Raw genomic sequence first — 18,135 nt, forward strand, 5'->3', positions numbered from 1 at the left:
ATCTCCAGCCCTAACTCTTATGCAAGACCAATATATTGATTATGTCATCATAACATCTCTTCCCTTCTCTCCTCAGACACTGCCATCACCCTGGTGCAGGTCCTCAGCACCCTGATGCAGAAGACATGGATACTGCTGGTTGGTCTTACTGCTACAAGCCTTTCCCCACTCCATTCCATCCTTCCTAAAATACAGTTCTGGCCGTGTCACTCCTCCCCATTCCTTTGTAAACTCTAATGGCTCCCCATCACTTCCAAGATCAAATATAAACTCCTGTTTGATACTGAAAGTTCTTCCTACCTTTCCAGTCTTCTTACATATTACACCCTCCTATATACTCTATGATCCAGTGACACCCACCTCCTTGCTATTATTCCTTGCACAAGATACTTTATCTCCTGACACGGGCCTTTTCACTGCCTGTCACCCAAGCCTGGAATTCTCTACCTCTTCATCTCTGCCTCCTGGCTTCCCTCAAAGTAACAGCTAAAATCCCTTCAACAGGAAGCCTTTCTTGATTCTCCTTAATTCTACAGATTATGTCCCATTTATCCTATATATAGCTTCTTTATACACAGCTGTTTGCATACTGATTACCCCATTGGGTTGTAAGCTCCTTAAGAGCAGGGAGGAACTGTCTGCCTTGTTTTTTTTTTTAAATCTAGCAATAAGCACACAGTAGGCACTTAAATATGTATTGACTAACTACCTTTTACAGAAGACCAGCATACCTATTTTTGCTTCTAGAACTTATCCCTTGGCCCACCTCTCTGGGCAGATGACCTTCCCACTTTGGTCTTTAGTGGCTTATATGGGACTGTGATGTGTATAGGGCTAGTCCCAAGGACTTCTGTGAATATAGAAAATGAGATGTGATTGGGGTGAGGGGAAAGTGTGACCAGGAAGAGAACCCAAGTTTTCTGATCCCCAATAGACAAGAGTTTAAATCGGGCGTGGGGAACCTGCACCCTCAAGGCCACATGTGGCTCTCTAAGTCCTCAAGTGAGGCCCTTTGATTGAATCTAAATTTCACAGAACAAATCCCCTTAATGCATTTTTATTAAGCTGAAGCCTATGCGTCCTTCTCTGAATGTTTGTAAATGCATAAAATAAAATACATAGGATTACACTTCTATTGAAATGCAATTATCAAAATATTTTAAAAGTTCCAAGTTGTTTAAACACCTGATATCTATCCTCCACGGATTCTGGTTTAAGAATGCCTGGTTTTAAATAAGACGCTTCCTCTCATGACTCTCCATTGACCATACCTGCTTTCCCCTGATACATCAATCTTCTCCCAATAAATCAGATAATTTCACTTTCAATAAAACTTTATTCAAAAACCTAGACAGTGAATCTACAGTTATTTTTAGGGTTTGGAATTGAAGGGCACTGTGAGTTTGAGCTTTTGGGATTTCCCAGGGACTTCCCACCATCTTACCAAATTACCCAAGCATGGTGATACAACTCATAGAAGGCACCAACACCAACTAGAAGGGCACAGAAAGAACATTATACCCCTTAGAGTTAAAGGAAAGGAAGAGGAAGACCAGTGTAACAGATACCAAGGGAACGGAACATTCTTCGCTTATACAAGTCCAGTTTACAGTAGGTATCGGGCGAATGCCTGCTCCATCTGTACCAGGAAGAACAGACATCAGTGAGTTTAGCCTTTTTTCATTCTGGAAGAATCCCTCCTCATCCCAGAGACTCCACCTTATCCCAGATAGTGATACTACCTGGACTGTGATGAGATTCTTATGAGTATATTCAGGACCACAGTGCTCCTCCAAAAAATTTAGGGTCACCTGGAACTCAGGGGGTGGGGCCAGGCCCTTGTGGTATCGGGTTAGGTCTAATGGTAAGAGAGAAAGAAATTTGGGAGAGGAAGCAGCGGAAAGCAACAGAGTGAGGATAGGGTATGAGAGAGGAGTGAAGTGATGGAGGAAGAAAGAAAGGGAGAGAAAATCAGAAACAATGAAAAGAGAAAAGGAGGGGATAGGTAGGAATCAAAGGAAGGAAAATACATAGAATGAGAGGCAATATGATCCCCTGGTCACTATGCCTTAGCCCAGCCAGCCCAGGGTCTCATAAGATTGGTGTTTAGGCTCATGGAGAAACTGAGGAGTGAAGGAACTCAGAATGGCAGGAGTCACAGGTCCAGGAACGTGTGAAAGTGGGGCTCGGGATTACCACAGGACTGACAGCAGCGAGGGAGCAGGACTCTAAAAATTAGGATACTCCCAAGGTCAGGGCCCTTAGGGTTAAGACTGGGTTAGAGTAGAATGGTTCTCACCTTGGAAGAATTTGGCAGGATTAAAGACCTCTACGCATCTTTTGTCTTGTAGCAGATGGGGTCCAGGACCAGAAGGGGCACAGGGCCCAGTCCAGGAAATTGGGATGGTACAGAGGCGCTGTACAAAGAGACCTCGGGCATTGCTAGCTACCAAGATGCCACGGTCAAATTGGTTCAGGAGGTTCTCTGTGGATACTTGGAGAGTTGGTTCGGATAGTACACTGGCAGAAGGTAGCACCACCTGCTCTATGTTATTCTGGGATCCTGAAGATTTGGCTACAAGGCGGCAGTCAGGGCCATATACCTCAGTCTTTCCGACCAAATGCCCACTATAGTGGAAGGTGAGCAAAAGGGAATAATCTGGAGAGAGGAGGAAAAAAAAGATACAGCACACTAGAGATGGATTCATACATTTAAGGAGCTAAAATTTTAAAAGGTAACCTAGTCCAACCTCCTCATTTTATAGATAAGCAAGTCTGGAGAGGTTCAGTAATTTGACTGTTGATTCAAGAAACACATAAAATAACAATAATATCCTCACAATTTTCTAGCATTTTAAGATTGAAAAAGTACTCAATTATCCTCAAACACCTACCTTTTGCAAAATACTGCACTAGGCACTTTTGGGGAAAAAAAGTGTAGCTAGGACATATGCCTTGCCCTCATAGTCTCTTGAGGGATAAGACATGCTGAGTGTTGAATTTGAGATACTAATGGGACATTCAGGGGGAGAAGTCTGATAGGTGGAAGGATGTGCCAATGTAGAATTCAGGAATGTGATCAAGACAAACAGACAGATGTATCATCTGCACTGAGATGTTAGTTGAAGACAAGGAAGTAATGCACCAAACTGGAAATTAGGAGATGTGGGTTTCCAGTCCCAACTCTGATAGCTACACAACCTAGGACAAATCATCTCACTTTTCTAATCTTTGCTCTCCTAATCTATCAAACTCAGGAGTAATATCTAAGGTCCCTTCTATTTCTCAAATCTCCAATTCTTCTGTGCTCCTCTTCTTATCTCCTCTACCTAGTCTTCTCTTACAGGACAACCCCCTCTCTCAATTCTCTCAGCTGAGAACTTGGCCTCAAATTTCAGTGAAAAAGTTGAGGCCATGTAAAGAGAGCTCCCTTCTCCCCTGCTTCCTTTTCTCACATCACACAGATGTCTTCTGCCACTCTCTTTCACCCTGTCTCACACAAAGAGATGGGACTTCTCCTTGTCAAGGCAGATCTGCAAAAGTGATCTCGCTGTATCCATCTTCTCTAGCATACTGCCCCATCTATTTTGTCTTCAACCTCTTCCTATAGGCTTCCTTATTGACTACAAACATTTTCACATCTCCCCCACCCTCAAAAAACCTTCACTTGATCCACCCATTCTCACTAGTTACTGTGCAATATTTCTCTTCCCTTTTGTGGCTAAACTTATTGAAGATGCCTACAAAGGTGTTTCCACCTTCTTTCTTATCACTCTAAACTTTCCACAGTCTGGCTTCTGACCTAATCATTCAACCAAAACTGCTCTCTCCAAAGCTACTAGTGATCTCTTAGTTGTCAAATCCAATGGCCTTTTCTCCATTCTTTTCCTTCTTGGAAGTCTTGGCAGTCTTTGACACTGTCCATCACTGTCTTCTACTCGATACACTGCTCTCTCTTGGTTCTTTTACCATCTGATCACCCGTTTCCTTTGCTGGATCTTCATCCAGGTCATGCCTTGTGGTGTCCCTCAGGGCTCTATCCTGAGCCCTCTTCTCCTCTCCCTCTATACGATTTCATTTGGTGATCTCATCAGCTTCCGTGGATTCAATTATCATCTCTATGCAGATGATTCTCAGACCTACCTCTCTCACAACTTCCAGCCTCCCATCTCCACCTGCTTCCTTCAACATCTCCAACCTCCAACAACTCAAACTAGATATCCTATAGATATCTTGAACTCAACATATCCAAAACTGAACTTGTCATCTTTTCCCCAAAACCCTTCTGTTTTTCTAACTTACTTATCACTGCTGAGGGTACCACTATCCTCCCAGTCACCAGGCTCACAACCTAGGGATCATCCTTGACTCTTCATTCTCTCTCACTTCCCATCTCTCATCAGTTGCCAAGTCCTGTCAATTTTACCTTCACAACATCTGCTGTATCTCCTATACCCTTTCTTTCTTCTGACGCTGCCCGTTCCCTAGTACAGGCTCTCATCACCTCACGCCTGGACTGTTTCAGTACCTGCTGGTTGGTTCCTTGTCTCAAATCTCTCCCCACTCTAATTGATCCCCTACTCCACTGTCAAACTGATCTTCCTGATGGGCAGGTTTGAACAAGTCATCCTCCTATATGTAAACTCTAGGAATTGTCTATTATCTCCAAGATGAAATTTGAAAATTTTCTGTTTGACTTTTAAAGTCCTTCGTAAGTCTTCATACGCCCTTCTTATCTTTCTAGCCTCCTTATACCTTACTCTCCTCCATGTACTCTCCAATCTAATGTCACTGGCCTCCTTACTGTTCCATGCAGAAGATACCCCATATCCAAACTTCAGGTATTTTCACTGCTAGTCCTCCATGCCAGGAACTCTCTCCTTCCCCATCTCCAACTCCTGGCTTCCTTGGTTTCTTTCAAGTCTCAGCTAATGTTCCAACTTGTACAAGATACCTTTCCCCATCCTTCTCACTCTTTGCACCTTTCCTCTGAGACTACCCTCGATATATCCTGTATATATCTTGTTTGTATACAGTTGTTTGTATGTTGTTTCCCACAGGAGACTGTAAGCTCCTTGAGAGCAGAGACTGGTTTTTTTTGCCTTTCTTTGTATCTCCAGGGTTTAGCACAGTATCTGGCACACAGAAGGTACTTAATAAATGCTAGCTGACTGTCTTCACTGATTATCTCTTTCAGATCCCTTAATGTTTCTCAAGAGGCTCTCCTCTTTTCTCTCTACACTCCCTCCCTTGACAAATTCATTCACTCAAAAATTATTCAACACAGAAGAAGTACCTTCTAAGGGTACCCTGAGAACCCAACCACACAGGGAATCACTTGCCTCTGGCTACAGAGGTATCTAGAAGGAAGGGTTAGAAGGCAGAACATACAGTGGCTGTAAAAAATAGATCAAAAGGAGAAGGGTGGGGAGGAGTCATGGAAGGGAAAGGCCATGGGGTCTAGAGTGTACCTGCATCTGAAAGAGGAAGCAACTGGAGAATTTCTAGATCATCTTGTAAAGTGACATCAGCAGAGTCAGCAACTATGCAAGAGACGGGGAGAAAGTTCCAATAAGTATATAGGAAAAATTCACCTGAGAGCCAACTAGGAATTTCATTAAGATGATGGCATCGAAATTTAGAGCTGGAAGGAAATTCAGAGGTCAGATATACAATCCAGCACCCTCATTTTACAGATGAGAAATGATACTAAGAGACATTAACTGACTTTGCTAAGGTCACACAGGCTGTCAGGATTAAGCATACCAGATGAGACCAGGTGAGTTCAGGGCATTATGACTGTAGAAAGTTTGACTTGGTTGGAAGGAGGAATGGGGCAGGGGAACTACCTTCATGGGGCTCAGGGCTGTTGCTGTTGCTCCCAATACCAGAATCATCCATGTGCTGAAAGCTACTGCTGGGTCCCTTAGCTGGAACCTAAGGTCAAAGAATGGCTCCATCAGCAACAAATACTCCTCTGATTTAAACCTGGGCTGCCAAGCTCAGGCCCTTCCTTATACCCCATCCCTTGGAACTCACCATGATTCCAGGAGAGTTCTGCAGTGAGGGCAGGCTACGTATACAACTCCGTTTATTCTCTACATTATCTTCTTCATCCGAGGATAATAAAGTGTGGTTTCTCTTTGGCTGAAGTTTCTGGATACCCTGTGGGGCTGTGGAAGCACCAGAGGGATCAGGGCCTGGAGTGAGGGTTAAGGATGGATCTGCAAAGGGAAAAAAATGCCAAGATGGGAAAAGATCTGGGAGTGAGAGAGTAAAAGGTGTCAGAAGACATGCCTTGGGCTACCACAGCCCTCAGCAGGTCACTTCACACCTTTCTGAGCTTCAGTTTCCTCATCTGTTAAGGTGAGTAGAATGGTATTTATGCTACCTACCTCACAGGGAGTAAAGTACTTTGTAAATCTGAGTGCTGTAAAAATGTGACTCTCATTATTACCTGAAGGCTCTGCCCTGGGGAAAGATGAATCAGACTCCCCAGATGCCTCCCATCCACCTCTCAGGGTGTGGCTTATATTGTTTCCAAGGATGGGGACTAAGGAGTATGGGGGGCAGTAGTCACCAGGAAGGGTGCCAGAAGGCAGGAGCCGGTACACCTTGTAGGGCTCAGGCCCCTCCATGTGGCCTCGCTCTGGGACCTCCTCAAACTCAGGACTCTTGTTGAGGGCACACCGAAGGCGTGTCTTCCAGGCTGCAGGGTCTGCTTGGTCTCCTTCCCGATATTTCCCTTTGAATATTGCCCAGGCCTAAAGAAGGGAGGGAGGGAATGGGTATGATCACCAAGGTCCCCTGTCAACTTAATGCATTTAACAACTTAACAGATTCACCTCCTCAAATGGAACACAGCTAATATGGAAAATACTCAGGCTTCCCCACCACCCAGCTGTCAGAAAGGGCAATTTCTAGTTGTCCCTAACACTCAGAAAGGCTGTCTCCAGATCCTTCAGAAAACACCACGTCCAGGTCTTTCAGATCTTTGGAAAGAAAGGTCTCCATGACCAGTTCATGGCCCTCAATTGTGTGGGGCTTGGAAAGGGGTCTACAAGCTCTTTTACCTTGAAGAAGGCAGCATCTTGTTCTTCTCTGAAATCCTGCTTGCCTGCATGCTTCCAAGGGATGCGAAACATGGTCTTGTCTGCATCATCCCAGCACACTCCTGGGAACTTCCCACTGTCCACCTGCTCCAGAACCCAGTTACGAAGTTTTCGAGTACGTCTAGCCCGGCCAGATGCCATCCTAGAGGGACCAGTTAGAAACATCAGCAGAAAGATGAGACCTTGAGAAATGTAGTAGAAATAACAACATCAACACAGCAGCAATGGTGGGCATTTATAATTTATAATTCGTGTTTACATAGTGCTATAATGTACAATAGGAAATGTGGTAAGTGCCATTATTATGCCCATTTTACAGATGAACAAACGGAGACTGAGAGAAGTTTGGTGGCTTGCCCTGGGTCACACAGCTGGTGTCTTAAGGCAAGATTTGAACTCAACCACAATCTTCCTGATCCCAAATTGAGCACTTACATTCATTATACCACGCTGCCTAGTAACATGAGACCTCAGGCTTACAAGTTACTTTTTTTAAGCTAGAGATTTATTGTTACTTTGTGATTCATAAATTGTCAGATCGGCTATGAGACTTTCCCACAACTAAATACCACCATTCACCAGTACAGAAGTTGGTACTTAACCAGATTGAGGAATAAGGCAGAAAGAGCAGACATGTGAATATCACTGGTAATTCAACTCACACTCTTTTTGTCTATGTACAGCATATTATTCCCACCAAAGAAAAGTGCCTGAACACATTAGTGGGGCAATATGGCCTCCACAACTTTTTTTTACAAGTTAATCTTTACCCCAAATCCAGCCCTCTGTGCCAGCTGTCTCCTCATTCCTTGAAACCTCTTTTCATACTATAAACCACTGCTGAAGACTCTGGAATAAAAGCCTCTGAACTATTCAAAGTTCAACCATTTTGATTTCATCATCAATAGAAATTATGGAAAACTGTTTTTATCCACAGTAATTCTATTTGGGACAAAATTCAGAGTCTATATTTAGAGTTAGGGCCTTTTCATGTCACTATTCATAGGGAAGAAGAACCAAATAATTTTTCTTCTCTTTAATCAATTTCTAACCTGGAAGGACTAACTCGGCACAGTGTAAAGAACCCTGACTCTGGATTCAGATGGTTGGGGCTCAAATCCTGATTCTGATACTCACTATCTATGAGACCTTGGGCAAGTCCCTTACACTCCCTAGGTTTCAGTTTCTTCATTTGTAAAATGAAGGAATTGGACTAGATGGCCTCCGAGATCCCTTCTTGTTCTAGATTTATGATCTCATCTTTCATGAGAGCATTTCCTGGAGCTGGCCCTATGCCTTCACACACGGCCTGTTCCTCATTCTCACTTCATATACGGGGCCTCTAATTCTCAGTTCTCTTACACACGTATTCCCCTTAGTTTGTGACCTGAAGACACTCATCTTCAAACTAGGACCTGGCTGCCCCTCAAAGCTTAGGGAAGGGAAAGGGGGCTAGGGGAAAGTGAAAAGGGGGAAGAGGAGGAGAAAAGAGGCGGAGTCACATTAGAAGTGGGCAGCACTAGATATAACAAAAACAACGGCTGATGGTATCCTCTGGACTGAGTGCCATCTATTCCTCCCACCCTGGCAACGAACCTCCCGGTGACAGACCCCTAGCCTTTGCCTCTCGCATCCGGATCCTCCTGGACTGGACATGGAAGTCCATTCTTCACCATGAACTTTCTCTGCCCTTCTCCCCTCCCCCATCTCTAGAACCCAGGTGTCTCTTCCCGCAGCATCTGGGTATCTACCCACTGGCTGGATGTCTCCTCCAGAAGCTAGGTGCCCTAGTCAGGGCACAGAGCCCTCCCTTACCTGTGCTGGCAGTCAGGTGCCTTGGTTGGATGAACTGGAAAGATAGGCGCAGCTCGTATCCCCGGCTCACTGTCTCTCCTCCCCTTCCTACCGTCCCCTGTGTTTCGCTTTCTTTAGGCACCGCCTTTTCCACGAAATCACATGGGCTGGAGCTGCAGGGCACCCAGCCACCACCAGGGGGAGCAGCGACCTGGGAAAAGGGCCCGACCTACAGCCAGCTGCGGGCACTGCGGGAGGGCCTGGGCCTGGGCCTACGTGCAGACGGAAGGGGTCCTGGGCAGGAGCCCCGCTAAGCTGCCAGGCACAGCCAGGGGCGGCGCTTCATAAAAGATCTGTGCTGTCCTGCTCCCGAAGGAGCCCGAGAACTTTTCTGAGTGCAGGAGTGCAGCATCTGGGGCTTTGCTGTTACTGTTCCCTCCCACCTCGGCATCTAGCACAGTGCTAGGCACATAGCAAGCCCTCAGGAGGGCTGGGAAACAGGGGCTGGGCAGTGGGCCATTCGGCATCTTTGCTTGTTCTAAGCCCTGAGCTTCAACTGGGGGGATCAGAAGAGAGGTCACAGCAAAGCTCCTCCACATTCTCTCTGGCCCACCCTTCCTCTATCCCTCAGTCCCCAGGTGCCCTTGGCTGGAGGGGACCAATAAGAAGGACCACCAAGGAGGTTGGGAGAGGAGACACCTTTATTGGTGCTGGAGTTTCTGTGGGAGTCCGTAGGAAATGGGAACTGGCGGGGGACACAGGGGCCTTCCTGAGGGCCCCAACCCCTGGCAGTGGGGCACAGGGGCCTTCCTGAGGGCCCCAGCCCCAGCTACTTCTTCCTTCGGGGGATATTCTGGCCCAGAGGCACCTCTTCTAGCAGCTTCTGCAGGAGGAAACAGGAAAGTGGGTTAAAGCCAGGTATTTAGGGATTCCAGGTTGGCCAAAGGGATCCTTGGAGGTCAAAATATCTGAGAAGACGTCCACAGTCTCTTCACCTGTAGCAATCGAGTCCGATAGACGGAGGCCTCCTCTCCTGCTACTGGCTGAGGTCGGACATGCAGATAGCGCTCAGTGGCTGTCTCCAGCTCCTCCACCTCATACAGCATTGCTGGGTCCAGTGAGTGGGCATTGATGAGGCTCACCAGGTACTCCTTGTAGTGTGCCCTGGGGGTGGGAGAAGCAGAGGAGGTATTGTGCCTGCTTCTGGGAACGCCTCACCATCCAGATATCATCAGACCCCATGCTTACTGCCCAGACTCCATCCCCAGTATGCATCTTCCAGCACTCATTCTTTGAGGAATCAGTGCACAAGTCCTAATGCTTTCCTGAAAGGAGCTACTTCCCAGCCTGGTACTTACTGGCAGAGTCCGGCATACCCAGTTGGGGTCTCCTTTCCACAGGCTTCATCCTTGAGCCCACCCGGAACCTCCTTCTGTTCCATCACACGGCAGCCACCTGAGGGGACAGATGAGTCAACAAGGTCTGTAAAAGGAAGAAGGTGTTTGCCCTCAAAGCATAATGGACATATTATTCAGCCCGCCCAAAGGGAGGGCAGCTTCTAGTGTGGATGACAAGAATGCATTATTATCCAGAATTATCAACTATCACAGGATGAGCCTAGGAATGCAGTCATCTACATCTCAACTCTCCAGCTCAATAGAATAAACTGTTGTCCTAGAATACTTGTTTGTACCACTAATTTTGCATCTAGTTGCATATTGTCTTGTTATATATTGACTGCTAATTAAATTTCAGTTAGAGCATGTTTTATTTTTTTCAAATAAAAACTCTCAGAGGACAGGGGTTTTGTTTGAATACTTCTTTGTAGTGATTACAATGCCTAGGACAATGCCTTGCAGATAGCAGACAATTAATATTAGTGAACAAATTGAACCATTAAAGTTGAGGGGTTTATGAGTCCACTTCCCTCCTTACCCTCCCCCCAACATGGTGGAATTGTGGGACATCACCCACACCTCTGCCCCTTCTCCACAGAGGATGCTTTCCCCTCTCAGTGGGCAGTTACAACTGGAGGTTGTTACGGTCTCCAGGATGACAAGCTCACTCACCTCCAGGCACTGCCCGGGTTCCAGCTGGAGGCTCTGTATTGAAAGTAATGCTGTTATCCTAGGAAGGGACAGACAGGTGAGTGTTTCAGCTAGCTCCCATTTCTTGCTTTAGACTATCTCCCCTGACCTTCACAATGCTTCATGAAGGGAATCCCTGAGACACTAGGACCCCAATACCCTGAAGTCTTTCCCGTCGAGGCCCTCTCATCCTGGCCTTAGAGGCTTCTGACCTGTAACAACTTCTGAAGACGGAGAGCATCCCAGTCTCGAAGGTAGAAGAGACAGTCTCGAGGATGATGACCATGCAGCGATTTCTTCACCCGGCAGTTGGGATCTGGACATTTCTGCAAGGAACCCAAGAAGAGGAAAGAGAGTAGGATGGAGAATGTATTGGGTCTGGCCTCTCAGTGACTCCCTTCATGAGGTGTAGGGTGGTGGTAAGAAGGACCTGAGTAAGGAGTGGAGGGAGCCACACACTAGAAAATGGGGAGAGATGCTCAACAGCAGAATGACCCCTCCACCCCTTCAACCCCACTTTCTCCATATCCTCTATCACTCCCTCCTAATGATTTGCCACTCAAACCCAAGTGTGGTCTGGTTGCATTCCCCATCCCAAACTACTGCCCCCTTCCTCCCACCTCAAACGTACATTCTTGGCATAGAAGGCACTGTAGCAGCCACTGCAGAACTGATGGCGGCACTGAGTGCAATGGAAGTGCATACATCCACCCCGAGCCAGAGCGTAGGAGAACTTACACTTAGGACAGTCTATGGGGAGAAACAGGATCGGGAGGACAAGCTAGCATAGCCGGCTCACAGCAAGGAGTTTCTCCATCCTGTCCTTTCTTGACAGGAGTAAGAATGGCAAAGACAGATGAAAAGCTTGTGGGGTAAATAGTGGCAGATAATGGTGAGTGTACTGAGGAAGGGGCCTATATCTTGGAGAAGAAGGACAGAAGAGGGCCTTACCAATGCCATTCTCCTGCAGGTACATGGCCAAGCCCTGGGCCTGGTATTCAGGGTCATTGGCCCGTTTCCAGCTCTGAAAATCCTCACAGCTCCGGCCCCGATGCTGTTCTTCCCACTACAGGAGGAAAACCAAGTACTTTAGCCAGAGACTTCCCATCCCAAACAATCCCATGATCTTATTCTTGCTACATGCCACCCCATTGTTCCAGCCCTCCTCTTTTCACCCAGTTCCCACTTCATCCACTTATGCCTCCACCACAAGTCACTCCCCCTTACCTGACGCTTGCAGCGAACACAGAAAGTCTGGTGACACTGGGGACATGTGGCCTCTAGCTGCTCCCGTTCATAGATGAAGCCAAAGGAACACTGGTTGGGACAGAAAACAAAAATATTACCACGATACATCCTTACCCCCTTTTCCATCATCTCTGTCAGCTAGTCTTTTCCCAGTTTCCCTGTGCTCATCTCCTCACCATCTCACCTGAGTGCACCACAAGAACTTGGGGTCACGCATGAGCACACGTTCCGTCAGTTTCTTGTGGAACAATGCATAGGCATCAGGATCCAGGCTTTCCCGCAACTAGGAGGACATGAAGAGGCAGGTGGAAAGGATCCCCAACCACCTGGAACCCTGGATCCCTTTAGCTCCATGGTGTTCACTTTGGGTTCTCTTGGTACCTGGATGTCCAGGGTAGAGAAGTAGCTGACCAGTTGGGTCTCATCAGTTAGGTCAGGGCGTCCACAGGCTGGACACACCATATCTGTGATGTGCTTCTCCTTTAGGGCAATGGTGAAGTGCTGCCGGAAGCAGTCTGGACAGATGGTGCACTCACAGGAGGTCAGTGCCTGCATCTAGGGCAGGAGGAGGGAGAGTCATGTCAGGAGCCGATAAGGAGTAGGAGAAAGGACTAGGCTGTTAGGATCAGGCGTAAATTGGCTGGGAAAGACACCCAGCTCACTACATCTGAAGGAATGGGAAGAAATAGCAAAGATCCCTTTGAGCTGACGAATTAAAAAAATTTGATGGTCTTTTAGTAGTCAGGTTGGGCTGAAGTGGGATTAAGGGGTCTCATGTCGTGGGAAAAGGCATACAAGCTGGCAGCGCAAGGGGCCAATGCTCAGCCAAGACAAAGGAAAGGAGGTTACCCGGTTTCGGGGAAGGGCCCATCCACAGACAGCACACTCTTGGGCAAGTAGTCGGCGCAGGAAGGCCCGGTCAGGACTATGTCGAACTGCCTCCACCACATCTACCAGCTCATAGTTTCTTGGTGTCTCCTGAAGCAGTGAAAGTGCCAGCTCTGCCCGGCCCCAGCTTGGTAAAGCATATACTGCCAATAACCGTCGTATCAGACTCTGGGATGTGAGGGCATGGAAGAACATCGGTCAGAATACCCCCATCTGGCCTGGCCTTTTGCAGGGTTACAACTTCATTGTTTTTCCTGCTTTCCCAGTTGTCTCAACAAATACCTGCTTATCAGGCCCATCCCAGGAAGGGTTAGGCTCCGGGGCTTCCCAGAGGCGCTGGTGGAAGGGTTCTAGGCGCTGTCGCTGTAGCTCCGTAAGGGCTCGCCCCACATCTCCACCATGCTGATAGAGTGCTTGCAATGCCCCCTCCTCTCGCCCAAAGCCCAGGACCTCTAACTCCCGTACCTAGTGATTATAGTAAAAAAGGAGAAAAGCCAAAAGTCAGAAACATGCCGAAGCTCTAAATTCTAAGGTCCACCTCTCTCAAATCTTCATATTCAACCTTATTTTATATATCTAGTTCAGTTTAGTAGCTGTTCTTAGACCCCCATCCCACCACCCTTTATTAACATTCCCAGATACCAATTTATCCTCTGTCCCCAGTCCCTCACCCTCCCAACCTGAAAAATTGCCCCACCTTCCTTCGTCTGGCTCGAACACACTCCTCTACAGCCTCATCCAGGTTGCCATGACGATCAAGCCAGGCCTGCTTGGCTTCTTGGCAGGAGAATGCACCTAGACTGGGGTCTTGCCGTCCTGCCATCTCTGCCACCATCTCCAGCACATAGGGCAGCTCTGACTGCAGCCACTGCAGAGGCACCTCAGTGCCTGAGTATTGCAGGGCTGAAAATATCTCCTCTGGGCACGCACCTTTGGCTTCTCCTGCCTGGGGATGCACCCCACCCCTTCATTAAGACATTGATAAGGAAAGGCATTCTTCACCCCTCTAACCCCATTAGAAAAGAGTTCTGACTAATGCAGAGCATTCTAGAATCTGACCCATCCTCCACCTCATATTCGGGAGTCTGCTCCTTTCTCAAGTCTTCATCTTCCACCCAAAACTTACTCGGATCATTGCCACCAATCGGAGCCCATCCTCCCGCATCTTGTCCTGGCGCTGCTGCTCAGGATCTCCTCTGAGGGTGGGCAGAGGAGTGCTTAGGCGCTGTGTAGACACAGGCTTGAAGCAGACACTGGCTCGGGCTCCCTCTCCCAGCGAGCTAGTGGGGAGCCAGGAGGGAAGAAGTGGTGGAGTAGGGCTACTGGTCCGGTTACACATGGTACACACCCAGCCTGGGCCAGAGTTTCGGAAGGTACAGTGAACACAGTGCCAATCACCAGCCTAGAGGAAGTAGACTGGGATAGTCATTACCACTGAAAGGTTTACCCTTTGGATCTACCTCCTAAGAGCAGAGATCTAAGACTAGGAGGGCAGGGAAGAAAAAATCGTGGGAACACAAGGAGGTGCAGATAGGGAAAAAAGATGTTGGAAGGAGAATCAAGGAAAACAAACACCTGGGAGAGCTACAGGCAGTCTAATTTGGAGGAGAGGCTAGAAGTCATATTACCTTCACAGCAGGCAGGCAGGCACCAGTGTCTCGGACATCCCCTATTAGGCTGGGAGGTTGGGCAAGCCGAGGCCGCTCACACATAGCACATAGCACTGTAGCAGCCTCATTCTCAAAGGTGCAGCTCTGACAGGCCCAGCGGCCCCGCTGTGGCCCAGGCCCAGGTCCTCCAGCTTGAGGGCTCTCCATCCCTGGCCCTACCCCCTTGCAACCTCGGGGCCGGTCACAGGCTACACATAATACTGCTCGGGCCTCATTCAGCATGGCACAGGCAGCACAGTGCCAAGGTGGGCGAGTGCTAGGTGGCTCTGGGGCTGGACTTGACCAAGAAGGAGGAGAGCTGTCCCCAAAGGTGGGTGGAGAGGTGAGCAAGGGCCGTGGTGGGGCTAGGTTTGACAAGCTGTAACAAAGACACAGGGCTAACCTAAATACACAGGTAGTTAAATTCTATACTCCTGAGCATTTTAAATTTTTTGGCATGCCTCCCACTCATCCCTACCTTAAAGTGGCTCCCCCATCTCTGAATCAAGAAGGGCGGGGCCTCTTACCTGGAGCTAACATTGGAGACTGGGCAGTTCCCAAGCAGGGGCTGTCGGATGTGATGGGCACGGGATGGGTGTCGATGGAAAAGGCAGTCACAGGCTGGGCAAAGAGCATGACCACAGGCTGGGCAATGCAGTGTGCCTGGGACAGAGCCACATAAAAAGCAAGAACCTGGTATCGTGCCTGGATAAAAGAAGAAGAATTACACGTTGCCTTGAGAACACTTTTTCCTCTGGATTATGTGCAAAAATTTACACAGCTATGAACCAGTATATGTTCTTTAATGTGACCAGGCTCAAGGAAGTAGTTTCATCTCTTTACAGAAAGAGAAACAAGGACTGAAAGAATTACATTTGCAAAAAGAAAGATTTCACAAATCTCCATCATTTTGATACCACACTTGACTGGCTCCACACCTCCAAAAAAGTAGCAGTACCTTGAGCCTGGGGAGCAGGAAGAGAATTGGAAGTGGTCTCTCTTAGTGGAGAAACTGATTCAGAGAAGAGTGGCATCTGAGGAAAGAAGGGTAATGTTTAGAGGGTTGAATGGAATACACAGTCCTTAGCTTCCTTTTCTCACCAATCTCCCCATGATACCAAGGAACTCCTTCCTCCTTACCTTACCACTAGACCCTTTTTCTAGTAGCTCTTCCAGTGCCTTTGGCCGTGGATGGGATTTCTGAAGCCAGAATAAATGGAGCACAGTCAGTACTCCAACCATACTATCCCTAGGAACCTGATCCCTATCCACTCACAGGGAAAGGGAAGAAATATAGCAGAGAATGCAGCATAGAAGGGACAGGGGGAGAATGCTCCATGCTTGGGATTCAGCTGGGTTGACATCTATAAGGTGGCTTCAGGTTAGGCTAAGTTCCTGAGGTCAGAGTTTCCAAGTCCTACTTATGAGGATAATGTCTTACCTCCAGGAGAAGGGTGAGCTCAGTCCGAAGCAATAAGACGTCCAGAGTAACTGTAGCCACACGATGCCCATCTGGCTCCTCTTGTCCCTCGGGAAAGCTTAGGCCATCTGGCTGCTGTTCTGTGTACCCATAAAGTCGAAGAACCTCCCGGCCCCCCTGTCATGAACCCCCAGTCACCGTCTGCCTGTGAACCCCTCTCTCCCGAGTTTCTTCCTGCTGACAAGTCATGTATGTTGTACCTCATTAATCCTTACACAGACCCCATGGTAACTTGACATTCTTACTCCACCCCCATGACTAACCTTTCTTTAAACTATCACAGGATAGGCTATTCCTAGCACAGATCTAGCTTCTGGCCCAGTCCAAAACTTCTAGCCCAATTCCAATTACCCTGGCACCTGATTCCCTAGCTGCATCCTCCCAGGTCCATTAAAATCTCACCTGCACAGAATCCACAGTGCTTCTGAAGACAGGGTTATTGAACTTGACCCCACGCCAATAGCGTGGTCTTTGTGGACAAAGTAGGTTTCGGCCATATTTCTCTAGAATGTTCAATGCAGTGGACAGCCTGCGCAAGTACTGACTGGGCTGCAAAGGCACGGTGGAAGGACTTGAATTAAAATATCTGAGTGTTACCTTACAGATCCCAAGTACCAACCCTGTTCTTTAGACTAGACAACAGCTAGAGCCTCTAGCTCCCTGCTTCATTCCTTAATTCTTTCCTTTCCTTCTGGCTTTGAACACGTTTCTGTCCATTTCCCAGAAGTCCTCTCCAGCTGTCAGTCCCCTTCCAATCCTTCTCTAAACATATTGCTAGTCATGATGCTTGCTCACCTCCCCTTGGGCATTGCTGCAGACCAGACGGGAGGCATTCAGCTGAGGGTAGCGGGTGGTAAGGGGCAAGGAGTTGTCCAGCAGTCCAAGCAGCTGCTCTGGGGAAAATGTCTGTCCAGGATCTCTCCTCAGAGCGTCCACCAGCTCTTCACGGGCAGCCAGGAAGACCCGCTCCTCTTCCTGCAGCCCTTCCCCTGACATCCTGGGAGGGAGGCACAAGGGGACTGATTCAGGTGAGAGGGGGTGCTTCTCTGGGTCGCCCAAACTTCACAGATTCTGCTTACCCATCTCAGGGAGCTGGAGAAGGGAGCCCCCAGCCTCTGGCCTGCTGGGGCTGAGGGCATGCAGTCGTGGCCCAGCCCAGCCCCTCCGTCCCTCCTTCCCCATCCCCCGACGCGGACAGTGGGGACCCCCCCCCCAGTCTTGTCCCGCGCGTCCGGCTTGTCTGCCAGATCAGGGCTGCGGCCACCGGGCAGCTCCTGAGGAAGGGGATGGGGGGCAGAGATTCAGGACTGCTGAGTCCGGGATGACCTGTGACTGGACACCCGACACGCGCTGACCTCCCTCCGTCCCTCAGTCCCTAAACAGGATCATCTCGAGCCCGGCTTGTCTCCCCGCTTCCCCCGCCCCCCTCCACTCCCGGAGGCAATGCCTTCCTTCCCGAACCAACCGGCTCGCCTCTCTCCGGCACCCCGGCTCACGCTGCAGCAGCAGGACGGCCGGACAACACCCTGGCCCCGGTTCGGCTCCCACCGCAGCCTGGCTCCCGGGCCTCTCGCTCTCTGGGTAGGGAACAGGAAGTCCCCGGGAAAGGGGAGGGACCTCGACTTGTCGGACGGAAGCGGGCGAGGCTAAACTAGGAGGAGGTGGGAAGAAGGCCTCGGGAGAGGGAAAGGGGCTGAGCGGCTCGGGGGGCGTGGTCATGGGGGAGGCGGGGTTAGGCTCAGTAGAGGGGCGTGGCGAGGGAAAGGACGCCATGGACCGGGGGCGGGAGTTTGGCTAACGAAAGGGCAGTGGCTACAAAGAAGGCGGGGTTTGTCTTCGAAAAGGCGAGGCTTTGGAGGGGCGTGATCAAAGGGAGA

At 48.8% G+C, this 18,135-nt stretch overlaps 2 protein-coding genes across 6 annotated transcripts; both read right to left on the bottom strand.

The window, feature by feature from the left end:
• Positions 1-1,316: 1,316 nt before the first annotated feature.
• IRF9 (interferon regulatory factor 9) lies at positions 1,317-9,495 on the bottom strand. Of its 4 annotated transcripts, none has more exons than XM_020967980.2 (9): positions 8,928-9,495; positions 7,074-7,254; positions 6,458-6,764; positions 6,040-6,224; positions 5,850-5,937; positions 5,472-5,543; positions 2,300-2,659; positions 1,743-1,858; positions 1,515-1,639 (listed from the first exon to the last, which is right to left on the bottom strand). In XM_020967980.2, exons 2-9 carry the CDS (start codon positions 7,251-7,253, stop codon positions 1,607-1,609), a joined length of 1,341 nt encoding a protein of 446 aa, XP_020823639.1. In that variant the 5' UTR covers position 7,254; positions 8,928-9,495; the 3' UTR covers positions 1,515-1,606. The 4 variants fall into 4 exon arrangements, with proteins under 4 accessions (XP_020823564.1, XP_020823639.1, XP_020823706.1 ...); XM_020968047.2 differs by having other exon boundaries at positions 6,581-6,764; positions 7,074-7,294; XM_020967829.2 differs by having other exon boundaries at positions 7,074-7,294.
• Positions 9,496-9,589: 94 nt separating this feature from the next.
• On the bottom strand, positions 9,590-17,932 carry RNF31 (ring finger protein 31). Of its 2 annotated transcripts, XM_020967745.2 has the most exons (22): positions 17,724-17,932; positions 17,054-17,255; positions 16,661-16,807; positions 16,220-16,375; positions 15,919-15,978; positions 15,737-15,812; positions 15,306-15,483; positions 14,758-15,157; positions 14,256-14,531; positions 13,827-14,075; positions 13,412-13,594; positions 13,091-13,297; positions 12,623-12,796; positions 12,426-12,524; positions 12,221-12,310; positions 11,945-12,059; positions 11,625-11,743; positions 11,206-11,319; positions 10,976-11,033; positions 10,265-10,361; positions 9,902-10,070; positions 9,590-9,789 (listed from the first exon to the last, which is right to left on the bottom strand). In XM_020967745.2, the coding sequence occupies exons 2-22, from the start codon at positions 17,252-17,254 to the stop codon at positions 9,736-9,738; spliced, it is 3,222 nt and encodes a 1,073-aa protein (XP_020823404.1). In that variant the 5' UTR covers position 17,255; positions 17,724-17,932; the 3' UTR covers positions 9,590-9,735. The 2 variants fall into 2 exon arrangements, with proteins under 2 accessions (XP_020823404.1, XP_078007409.1); XM_078151283.1 differs by lacking the exon at positions 15,919-15,978.
• Positions 17,933-18,135: the final 203 nt, after the last annotated feature.

The sequence above is a fragment of the Phascolarctos cinereus genome, unplaced genomic scaffold, assembly GCF_003287225.1.
Source record: "Phascolarctos cinereus isolate Bilbo 61053 unplaced genomic scaffold, phaCin_HiC Scaffold_3;HRSCAF=262, whole genome shotgun sequence".
In the NCBI taxonomy this organism is placed as follows: domain Eukaryota; kingdom Metazoa; phylum Chordata; class Mammalia; order Diprotodontia; family Phascolarctidae; genus Phascolarctos; species Phascolarctos cinereus.